A 12,029-nucleotide genomic window follows, 5' to 3' on the forward strand; every position below is an offset into this window, starting at 1 on the left:
TAATTATGGCTGGCTGTTCATTTAACAACATTAAGCGAGACTTACACATCCACAGATTCTTTTTAACACAATATGACATTTAAAATGTACTAGTACGATGTTGTTTAGCATTTTACCGTAGTAAAACTTTATTCTTGAGTGGATGTATGCTATTCATCATGATGCATCAGTTTGACTTGACTTGATTGTGATGTCAGTCTTTTCCTCTCAGATAGTCTAGTATCTCATTTCGTGTGATTGACAGCTATTGGCTGCTCAGCGTGCAAGCTTTAACCGCTGGTGAGGAAGCCCGTGCTGGGAAAACAGGGGAGTTCTGTATGAGGAGCTCAGGAAATGAAAGTCAGATGGCGATGTGAGAGAGGGTGGAGAGCGTATACAAGAGAGAACATGGCCCATTTGATCGACGTTACAATTACAACACGCCGATCGGTTCGTGTGGGTGTTTGTTAGACGTGAGATTGGACATAATGTTTTACACATCTGTCATTATAACCAATTGAGTAAAGCTGAGGGAAGAATAGGCTGTGTGACAGGAGCGCGTATGAATGAGTGACGGAATGACAGGAGGAAATGGGACAGGACGGAAAGACCCGGTCTGATCGAGAGATTATCAACTTTTCACAGCTTGGATTGGAAAACGTGCTGGGGCGATAAAGTGCACTTTGTTTTGCTACAGATTTGTACCCGCTATGGTTAACCCGCCAACCTCTGTTCCACCTCAATCGCCCCCTACAAATGTAAGTCTGTTATTTCTCTGTTTAACAGGATCTTACAGTGGACGGCCCTCACCACACTTAATGCTTCGATATCAATGTAATTAATGAGCGGCAATTGATTGTGTTTTGTCTTTAGGTTTAATCGGACCCTGGCATGCAAAACAAATTTAACACATGCCATTTATAACCAATTAAACGGGCTCAGAATTTCAATGGATTCGAACGTGCTGTCGACATGATCTTATTAGCACCACGACTCGCCTAATTGAGACAGAAACAACAAAGCCAGAAATCTGTGCCGATGTGAAAAATCCAGTACTCTCTGTTCACAGATTGGCATGTAAAATGATATGAAGCTGTTGAGAGACATTCCGTGTCACACCTACACAGGGCGTTATAATTATCACAAGAATCACAAGACGTCGCCTTGGGTCACGTCTACTTGTATGTGTAAGTACAGAGGTTACTGAGGAATGAGATTTTTACTGATGGGATGCTTGTTAAACAGCCGAGGGGGACACGGGATCAGGACCTAACCGTGTTTTGCACCTTATACAAAACAAGCTTAAAAACACTAGAGGAAGTGAGAGACCCTACAGACTGGATGCTCATACAATCATTAAAATGGGTTTATGAAACAAACCTGTTTTTTCCGTACATCATTTTATTTTTTTACCGTTGTTATATCTCACCTGTTTGATGCACAGCAGCCTGTCATTGGTCTGCTGTATGTGCCTGTCCATGGAAGGAATCGAGTTCATCTTGACTGCTGCCTCCTCCTCTCTACCTGGAAGCCATTAAAGTTCTTCTCGCTGGAAAAACAGACAAGAACAGGAAAGAATGTCAGAGGCTGAGAGAAAAACGAGAGAGCACTTCAGCAGACCTGTGATCTCCTCACACGCTCAATGAAGCTCTGAAAGACAACCGGCGTTCGGATGACATTTCTGCAGAGGGTGAGAAGGAGAGCTCCTATACATCTTTCCTGCTCATGCCATCGCTGTGAAACAGAAGGTCAGGTGTAACTTGAGTTACATTCCTCCTTGAGTTTCTCACAAGTGCACACAAAACAAACTCAATAACAATGGGTTTCACATTCACAGTACGCCTGGATAAGAGCAGTGTGTGTGTTTTGGGCGGCGACATTGTGACCAATTACACTCGAATCAGCTTTGCAGTCCTCTGTTAAGCTTGAACCCCATCGGCGTGTCTATTACACGCTGTTAAAGGTATCAGGGCCTTACATTCAAGGTTATCAATTTAGCCGCCGCGGGATGATTTACAGTTGCGTCGGCCGGCAAATAAATACAGGGTGCTGTGGTCGGTGCCGTAACTCGCGACGTGGAGTACGCGGTAGGATTAACTGTTGGGAAAATGAGTGTCGGGACTATGATCTGAACAGTTTACTGCTATTACTTATAGAAATTCCTAGTGTACAAAAAGCCAGACATGCATGACCGCAGGGAGTGACAGCTAGTGTGATAGCATCTTTGCCTCTAAGGAGATAGCACTGCTCTATATGTTAAAGCGATCTGTGCATTTTAGGAAGTGATGTCGAGATAGGTATTAAAAGGCTTTCTCAAGGCTAAATAAGAAGAATGTAAGATGAGGTGACATAGGGCCAGACTTGAAGTAGACTAAAGATCTGTATTAAAATGAGGGGTGTGCAAAGACACTTATCCCACCAGACTAGAGGAGACACGAGACGAGCTGCTTATTCACCTTAAAAGTTTTTTTTAACTTGAATCTTATTCAATTCAATTCCATTTTTATTATATAGCGCTTTTCACAATTTGCATTGTGAAACAATGAAAAATCTTATGAAACAAATTAAACTTCTATTTAATTATATTATGCTGTAATAATATGTAAACACTACAAAATGTTTTGTCACAAACTGAACTGACAGGCAGTAATTGCACAAAGATGATGCTTTGTTTTCTTAACAGGTGCAGCTTTCAGTAAAGAGCTGTTGTTGTTTTCTCTATATGCTTTTTGCCTTGTGCTCATGCTAGCAGAGGTGGTGATCATATCACACTGTCAATCCTCCTTCCTCCACTGACTGAACCCGCACGGCCTTCAGAGAAACAGTTAATACAACATAAAAACACATGTTTTATGCTAACATAGTGCATATGTAAGAGACAGATGATCTATTTTTGAAGAGGTTTGCCTTAGAATGTATTTAAAACAATTTAATGTGAACTTGCAATTGCTATACTCTCTTTGTGGTACAAACCGCCGTAAACACTAGTGCGACACAGTCAAATAAATAATACAAAACGTATATAAAGAAATGAGACATATTTTGCTAAACTGAATGTTGCAATAATAGTTTTACCACGATTATTTTGTTTTCACAACTGTTGGAAGCCAAAATAAAAAATGAAAATAGATTACGATTATTTGCACAGCCCTATATAAAATATGAAATGATTTTTGTAAAACAGTAAAAATATATTATTTAAAGCATAACTTCATTTTTGAATTTGCGCCTAAAATGAAATAAATACAATAAATAATACAAAATATATAGCCTCAATCATCAAACGTGAAATCTAAAAATTACTTCAAAGTAAGATTGCTTGGGTTAACATTGCAACACCACACATCAAGCTGAAAGTTAATAAAAAGGGTTCAATCAAAATGACAACATAGCTCGCCCCTGTAGCTGCAAAGACGGTCAAAGGCCAGCAGGTGTCTCTCTCTCTCTTACACTGTCACTGCAGCACACCCACCCTGACCATCAGATCAGCTGCACCACAATAACTGCTGAGTGTTCCTTTAAGCCTTTACAAGCGCTACAAATCCTCTGCGTCAACCCACTAACAGAGAACGCTCAAACCAGCAGCTCTCCTGTCTGACCTTGTGGCTATTGATTAACTATTTCCCTCCTTACCCCCCTGTCAGTCTCACCTCCAGCTACCAGCGGTGAAAGAAGAGGGGGGTTGTGAGTCGGCTTTGTTTGGTGTGCAAACTGCAAGCTTCAAGAGTGCAATGATGACATGAAAACATCATTACAGCGGCTGGTGAACGTCCTGATCTATGACGTCAGGGAGCCGTAAAGCAGTGCCTACAGTCCTCACAGCTTGCTCACACATCCTCTCTCTCTTTCACTCACCCCTCATGCAAGAAAAACAGCAGTTATATAACACACCAACTACCTCAATGAAAACAAACTCTAAGCAGAAGCTGATAGTGGAGCTGATCCAAACGGAAAGTGTTAAGTTGGATGCTTGACCACGCTGGCAACATTACAACACTTAATTGTTCTTGCCGCATATCCTAAAAAATATTCATTTTACTGTTATCTTTGCTATTTGGAAAGCTCCCGGGATATGATATGTGTGCTCTTAGACATGTTTACACCACAAGTGTAAGAGTTTAAATGTCATAATGGCCAAAAATTACGAGATGGTTATCATTTGGACATAACCACGAAATATGATAGAAATCGATTTTACATAAGCAGGTGTTTTACATAAGAAATGTGAATATTTTAAACAAAACTCAACACCTAAGTGTAGCTATTAAATCTGAGTTCAGAGTACTTACTAAATGAAAAGTGTAGCTCACTGCATGTGTAACAAAAAACGGGACGTTTCAAGCAATTGACATACAGTTCTTGATTATTTTATGTATCATGTATCACTGCAAAATACGGTTTTGATTGATGGGTTCATAGTTTAGGAGCTCACAAAGTGCAAAAAATAAACAGACATTGACAAAATACTCTGAAACAACGGCTTTAGCATTATACATCACAGTATTTTATTTACTTGATATTGTCAACCCCAAAATGAGATATGGTTGTGATTTTCAAATATTACCGAGCAAATCAGCAGAGTACAGAACAAACTTTTTAAAAAAAGCACAAACGATAAATCCTATCAAATGAAAAGGACTAGACATAATTCATACTGTCAGAACAAAAACAAAAGCTGAGTAGTGGAGTGGAGTATAAAAATACAGTGGAAAGACATTATGTTTAATCTTTGGAAAGGTGGGGTTATGCAGAGGGCTGAGAGAGACAGAGACGCAGAAGGAAATATCTCTTCATAATCAGACACATGTCGCATGAGTGAGTTTTGCATTTCCATTCACGCTTGACTTTCTTTCCAAAGGTAGCCCTCTATAAATACCATCAGTGATCTAGATATACTTGCCATCGAGTCAAAGAACTTAATACAATTTATGGCAACTACAACCAATCATAGAAGTGGTGATGTCAACAAGCTCGTGCCATTTTTATCCACAAAACACTTCAGTAAATAAATTGTGGGCGGTCTGTGGGTGTTCCGTCTGATGCTAAGACCAGTGGGACCTGCTCGCTTTCAGCTCGGCTGATCAGAGTGCAGTCAGACTGAGATCAGATCGCCCGCAGAGGGAAAAAGAGGGAGAGTTTCTCAGCACCTGTTGATGTGACTGCCGGAGCTGAAAAACAGGGAGTCTGTCTCCTGCTCTGATCGATTCGCCACTGAAGATATACAACAACACTATCTCAAACCATTTAGAGAAGCATAAGGTAACTGTGGTAGTCACTATGGGTTTACGTGGCTGCAACAAACAAAATTACCCTGGTTATGAATTTTTAGATAGTTAAAGCTCCATCACCAATTTGTAGAATTTAAAATCTTTTATTTTAAACATGTATGACTTTCGTTTTTATGCAGAACACAAAAGAAGATATTTCGAAGAATGTTGGTAAACAATCAATATGGGACCTCATTGGCTTCCACTGTACAGATACAAAACCACAGGGACATCTCTAAATTCATATACAAGTTTTAAACGGCATTAGCGCAAAAACAAACGACAGAATGTTCACACTGGGGGAACTATCCCTATTTTTCAAGAATATTTTTCGTAGTTTATGCAATTTAACTGGTTAGTTCCACTATGTAAACGTGTCCCATAAAAAACTCACAACCTTATTTACCTTGACAAACTCTTTCAGAAGCGTGCTTGTGCTATCCTGGTAAAGGATAGTGCTTGGCTTGATATTTTCTTATCGAATGCAATAACATAAAATGCCAACCAACAATCATACTTCCCTTAATTGTTTTGTCAGCTTATTCATTATTACACATAAAACTCCAAACATATAATTAATAAAGAATGACCAACCACACAACCATTGTTCTGTTAATAAATCTGTTTGAGGAGATCAGAGCCCATTTCAGTAAGCGTGTGTGTGTTCAACAAGAAGCGGTGAGCTGGACAGCAGCCCCCGCAGACAGCACAAGGCAGCATTTGTTATGTGAATCTAGAAAGGCAGCGTAAAGGCTCTCCACTGCTCTCTATTGTCCTGACCTAAAATGTGCAGTAATCTCCCGAGCAGACTCCAGCACCCAGTGTGTGTGTGTGTGTACACTGGCCTCCTCCTGCCCCCATCTTTCCTTTTCCTCTCTTGCTCCCCCATTCCCTCCTGCCACTCAATCCACCCCTCCTCCTTCCTTCCTTCTCTCTCTCTCTCTCTGTCTCTCTCTCTCTCCGGAACCCGGACAGCACGCTCCTTTAACAGGCTGGGGAATGGATTCATTTCATCTAATGTGGTTTGGTCTGAAGCAGAGCCACTCACCCTGAGCAAGAGGCTCCCCACTGCAGTCATGTGTTTTCATACAAGCCAATCAACACGCCCGCACAGGCCCACCAAATCCCCCCCTCCGTCTCCCTCTCTCTCTCTCTCTCTTCCTCTCGCACTCTCTATTTATTTCTTTCACTCACTCTACCTTCCTCTTACTCTTAAATCGACTCCCCCTTTTCCTTTTTCTACAAGACCCCCCCCTCCGTTTTTCTTTACTCTTTACATCTGCCTCAGGCTTTCTGTTTCATTCTGGTCACAAGACACTTAGCCACCGACTCGAGTCTGCTTTTCTGTCCCTTTACCTCATCCTTCACTCTCTCGTCGTCTCCTTTCTTCCAGCTCACTTTAATTTGTTCTTTCTCTCTTTTTCTACCTGTGTCTCTCGCATTATTTGTTCAGAGCTCTGATCTGTTGGGATCCCTGCTGGAACAGAAGGTTGGTGCAGCCCATCTGTGGGCTGATTGGAGACGGGAGGGGACATGCTGCGGCGGACCACCCCCCCACCACAACCTCCTCTGAACTAACATACTATTTTAATTAGTGGTCGACTGATGCATGTTTTCTGACGGCAAATGCACATTCCTATTACTGTGTGTAAAGTGGGGTGGCCATTATAATGCATGTATATGTGATGCAGCAAATATAAAATAGAAATGTTGCATTCCTCATTCAGCATGTTTTTACAACTAAACACCAAACAGGCATCTAAAAAATACTTATATATCTGTCTATAAATACTTAAAAGATTTATCCAAATGTTGTTGTGCCAACAGATAAGGCAAAACTATGTAGCACAGCTGTTCACAACTACAGTAACTCAGTTTGTTTCTGTCACATTAGAAGCGCAAGTTATATGATCATTGCTATTTTGGTCACCTCCATCATCGCCCTCTTGTAGTTGCTGTCAGCATATAGCTAATGTTCAGTTTCGGCCACAGTCTGTGTACACAGTTGTGTAGATGTTTTTACAGGGACAGACATGAGCTAGTTCTGTTTCAACGTTATTTATATCCACAGAAATACTTCATCGTTTAACGCCGCTACCAAATGTGCAGTATTTCACAATTTCTCATACACCTCTGCAGAAGCGGAACGACCTCAGTCGGTTTGACCTTGCCCTCCAGTGCAGGCACACAGACCAAATGAAAAGCACATCACTAACTGAGGGGCGAGTATGGCCACCCTGAAAATAATGTCAACCCAGCATTTCCTATGTGCGGGGAGCAAAATGGATCCCGGCCTCGTACTGATCTGCTGCTGTGCCGCCGCACAGATAATATCCACTTTAATTTCTCACCTGAGGGGAAGTTCTCACGAGGGAGCTGCTGATGCCAGATTGGGGATGTGACGGCCATTTTTCACCCGCTCGCTGCATGTTGCCAATTCAAAATAACCTTTTCTGAAATTTTTCTTTGTAATATATATATATATATATATATATATATATATATATATATATATATATATATGAACAGGTTTATTGCTAACTGGAAAAAGTATGACATGTCTCTTTAGAGTAAATAAATTATCCAATTTAGGGAAAGTAATATTAATCTCTTTTATATTGGTAACTATTTTGAGGCACGCGCACTGTCCAAAACAGGCATGCAGTTTTGAAATCGAACGCAGCTGCTTAACTATTTGATATTCGAGAGCATTTGGCGTCTATAAATATTGAACAGCGGTACGGTGCCAGAGGACCCTACAATGGCAGGTATGTGTCACCAGATACCCCAGGAGATACCCATCATGCCACAAATACGTTTGGGGAACAGAGACGCCGTTTCTAGGACAATCTATGAACTCACTCACTGCTTTCTGCTCTCATTCCTCATGTCAGCCCTGATTCACTGCGCAGGGCGAGACCAGAGCTGTGAAAAACTCCAGCTATCTCAGATAAGAGCTTCGTGGGTCCGCATGGCACGGGCCCGTCCAGCCTGAGACGACCACAAATCACTGTGTGTGTAAATCAAGGTTTAACCCTTCACTGAAGTTCCCTCATATCAACGCGTTGCCCAGGATTACGGAGCGTACCTGTTTTTTTGGTTGCGTGTCTGGCTGTGTGAGGCTGAGCGAAAGCATGACCAGCATTCCAAACTATTTTCTCTCACCCTTCTTTGGCTCATCCTGAGATTCTCTCATTTGTCAGAGATTGCCAACTGCCAGACCTGGACGGCACTGTGTAAATAAACTGGGAAGTGTTTCTGCCTCACAGTGGGTTATAGTGGCGAGTGCAGAAAAGCAGATCAGGTCTAGTGGGACTGTTTTGGTTTCATTGGCTTTATTTCAATGAATATAATAAAAAAAGAGAAGCCAGTAATTTTGTAAACTGTTGAGATGAGTTTATTACAAACTAAACTCATCTTACCCGTAGTAAAAATGACTGCAATACACAACTTATTTCTTTTATAAAATGTGACCCTGGACCACAAAACCAGTCTAGCACGACAACATTTGTAGCAATAGCCAATAATACATTGGTTGGGTCAAAATAATATATTTTTCTTTATGCCAAAAATCATTAGGATATTAAGTGAATATCATGTTCCATGAAGATATTTCGTCTATTGCCTACCTTAAATATATAAAAACTTTATTTTTGTGGAGTGGATGCAGCAAAATCGCAAACAAAAATGGTGGAGAAGATGCCTACACGCATCGCTCACTCTTTGGGAATCTTAAGGAAAATTTGGTATCTATGTAAAGCTTAGAAATTTTCCTTTTCGATTCTTAATTTCGATTGACCCTTACGACTGGTTTTCTGTTGGCTAGGGTCACATATGACTGCAACAGAAATGAATACAAAACTAATATAGAATGTGCAGTTTTTCATCATTTTACTGTGTACAGGCTTCAAAAGTGGAGTAAGATCTGATTTATACAGCCAAAATACAAGGACATTTTATATCAACCTTTGTATTGTTTATATTTCCAGGATGTGGTTATGAACGGAATGATATGATATAAATGGTCAGTTACTCTTGAAATCAGGTTACAGTGAAACAAGACTGTGAATCATATGCACTGTTCTGATCTAAAAATAGACCCTAATGCACATCACGACAAGGCTACCGAGTATCTCTTAGGTTACAAAAGACAATTTTAAATGGACTCAGACGGCACCGTGAAAAAGTACAAGGCTTGCCATATTACATAAGAGTACAACATTTTCAGTGTCCACATATCAATTTACATTAGCTGTAATATGGCTACGCTGCACATTTACTGTTCCAATTGAGTATTTTTGTGGTATCGGTTAAGAGGACGACAAACCCCAGTCACGTATAAAAGAAAAGGTGGTCTTACAAAGACGCATAGTTTCAGCAGAGAAGGGAAACTGCACGCCAGGCTTTTCAGGGAAAAAGTCATTTTCACTCCTGCACAGTTGGTAAAAGTGAAGCTGTATTTCACATGGAGGAAGAACAGAGGTCAGGCTGAAAGAGGTGAGTTCAGCAAATCACAGCATTGGGTTTGTGGGCCATGAGTGAGAAGAGCTGACAGGCTGGTGTAAACCGAACCCTGCAAGGCAGCAGACCAGCAGCTTGGCTGTTGGTGGACTCCTCAGGGCTCCTAGTGCTGAATAGGTAAGCTGCGAAATTCCATGGCCTTCTGTTTCAGGTCTGCTGAAACATCAGCAACCTAGTATTAGCGGGCTCTGGGCTTTCTCACTCACACACCGAAAGACAGGATCTCTGCACCCCATTACAGAAGATCCAATAATAATACATTTTTGTAAAATAGGTATTGGGGCTTGACAGATATGAGGTTTTTTTGGCTGATGCTGATATTTAAGGAGAAAAATAAATGAGACCGCTGTTAACATATGTGATCCAGTCTGTCTCTTTTCTACATTACACTTTTGAATTATATTCTTGACATCTTTAATATTGACTCAGCAATGACAAAAACTGAAATCATATTAATAGTTGATATCAAACTTTGATGTTTGTTGTCTCCGAATATGATTTAGGGGTTTACACAGACTGGGTCACATAATAAAATACACAAATGTATAATTACTTTTTGCTAATGTGAAAATATCTGAAAAGGAGGATAGTGTCTATTTGTTTTTCTAACAAATGTTGTTCTAATTATTTTCTAGTAAAATAATTAGGAGTCTTTCTCCGTGTTGTTCATCAAAACAAAGAAATGTATACAGAGTTACAACAACTCGAGGGGGAGCAAATGATGACAGAATTTGTATTTTCCGGTGAACTGTGCCTTTAAGAAACACAAATCTGGTAATATAATACAATAGAAAGATAAAATTGACATCCCAAATTGTTGAAATGAACGAAAAAGATTTTCTTTGGAAACCATTCTGTATCATTTACGACACTAAATTTGCATTCAAACAAAAACTGATCACACAAAAACACATTATGAAAAAGACTTCACCGTGATTTACATATCCAGGCGTTTGAACAGCCACACTCTCGCACATCATTCATAAGTGAGTCCCAAAAAGCTCCAACATCCGACCTCCTGCTCAGCGGCTCCTGCTGTGCTCGACTTTTCTTGTGTTTTAGAAGACAAATCTAATTAGTGTGAAACTCCAATTAAATGAAAAGAAAACTACTAGAAGCAAAAGACAGTTTCCAGAAATAAAACCTGTCAATGGGGTGCAACTTTCTTACTCCGACGCTCTGTATTGGTTTAAAAAATACGGTGCTTCTGATGAACCCAGCTGAGTGCAAATACAGTGTTTTAATTATCTCACTGACTAATTAAAAAGACTGATCAATGGCACAGTGTTTCCAGCTCGTAGCTCTTACACCTGTTTGTGAGCGCTCGCTTTTTGTTGGGCTAGAGAACCCAGTAGAGCGGGTTAGAGAAGAGCAATCTCAGATGTTTGCTGCTTACAAAGCTCTTAGATTGTTCCGCTAATGGGATCAATCTGAAACAGACAGATATCAACAATGAGCACATGATCTTCTGGTCGGGCCCAATCTGTGCTGGTGGCAGTATTTTAAACCGCTATTGGTTCACATTCCCCGTATGTTAAATATTTCATACATTAAGAAACTACATATTTGATCTCCCCACATTGCTAAACAGATCTGTTTCCAACAACAGTTCTGTTGTTCAAGTTAAAGAAATTAAGTTCCCACCCTCATCTAAAAGAGGCTGCTTCTGGCATGAAGGGAAATAAGCAAATAGCAGCAGAGAGCTTTTGTCATCCGTACACGCACATGCCAGCGCAGACAGAAATGAGCATGCGAAGGGTGGCGGCTAAGTGTCAAACAATCACAAAGAAAATCAACTTGTGCATTGTCGCCCAGAGCATGCAGTCGCACACGCAGCGGGCTAGAATCAATCCGGCCGACTTCGACTCAGCCCCTGTGGATTAAGATTTAAATTGAGGCCCATCTACGCTGTCACTAAAATGGATATTGTATCCTTCATGCAGGAAGTAGGGAATTACAGCATCTCTCTCTCCTCTGTTACTGCTCTTGACAGATAAGTGCTGCAAGTGGAGCCGTGTTGCACAGCCGCTGATCTCCAAAACCTGCAGATGCACAAGTCTATGAGGGAGGCGCTCTCGCTAGGCTGTTCCTTTCAAAACCGTACATGCTGATAACTGGCTCAAATATATATCCCCAAAGACATCGTTCAAACAGCAGCGAGCTGAGAAATACCGCCATCATGGCACTCAAAAACCAAAACGCTTCCTCAACCACGCTCCCATTTTCCCCCTTACGCTCCGCGGCCAGGCGGTCTGCGTAGCT

The 12,029-nt window shown here is 40.9% G+C and overlaps 1 protein-coding gene across 2 annotated transcripts in view; it reads right to left on the bottom strand.

Annotated features, from left to right (window-relative positions):
* The window catches only part of zmiz1a (zinc finger, MIZ-type containing 1a), a 113,042-nt gene that overhangs the window by 35,185 nt on the left and 65,828 nt on the right, over nt 1-12,029 (bottom strand). For both annotated transcript variants that reach the window (XM_079472911.1, XM_079472910.1), the window contains one exon: nt 1,409-1,528. In XM_079472911.1, the coding sequence (XP_079329037.1) occupies nt 1,409-1,477 (69 nt within the window). In that variant the 5' untranslated portion in view covers nt 1,478-1,528. The remainder of the gene's footprint in view (nt 1-1,408; nt 1,529-12,029) is intronic.

The sequence above is a fragment of the Barbatula barbatula genome (genome assembly GCF_947034865.1).
Source record: "Barbatula barbatula genome assembly, chromosome: 14".
NCBI classification, from domain to species: domain Eukaryota; kingdom Metazoa; phylum Chordata; class Actinopteri; order Cypriniformes; family Nemacheilidae; genus Barbatula; species Barbatula barbatula.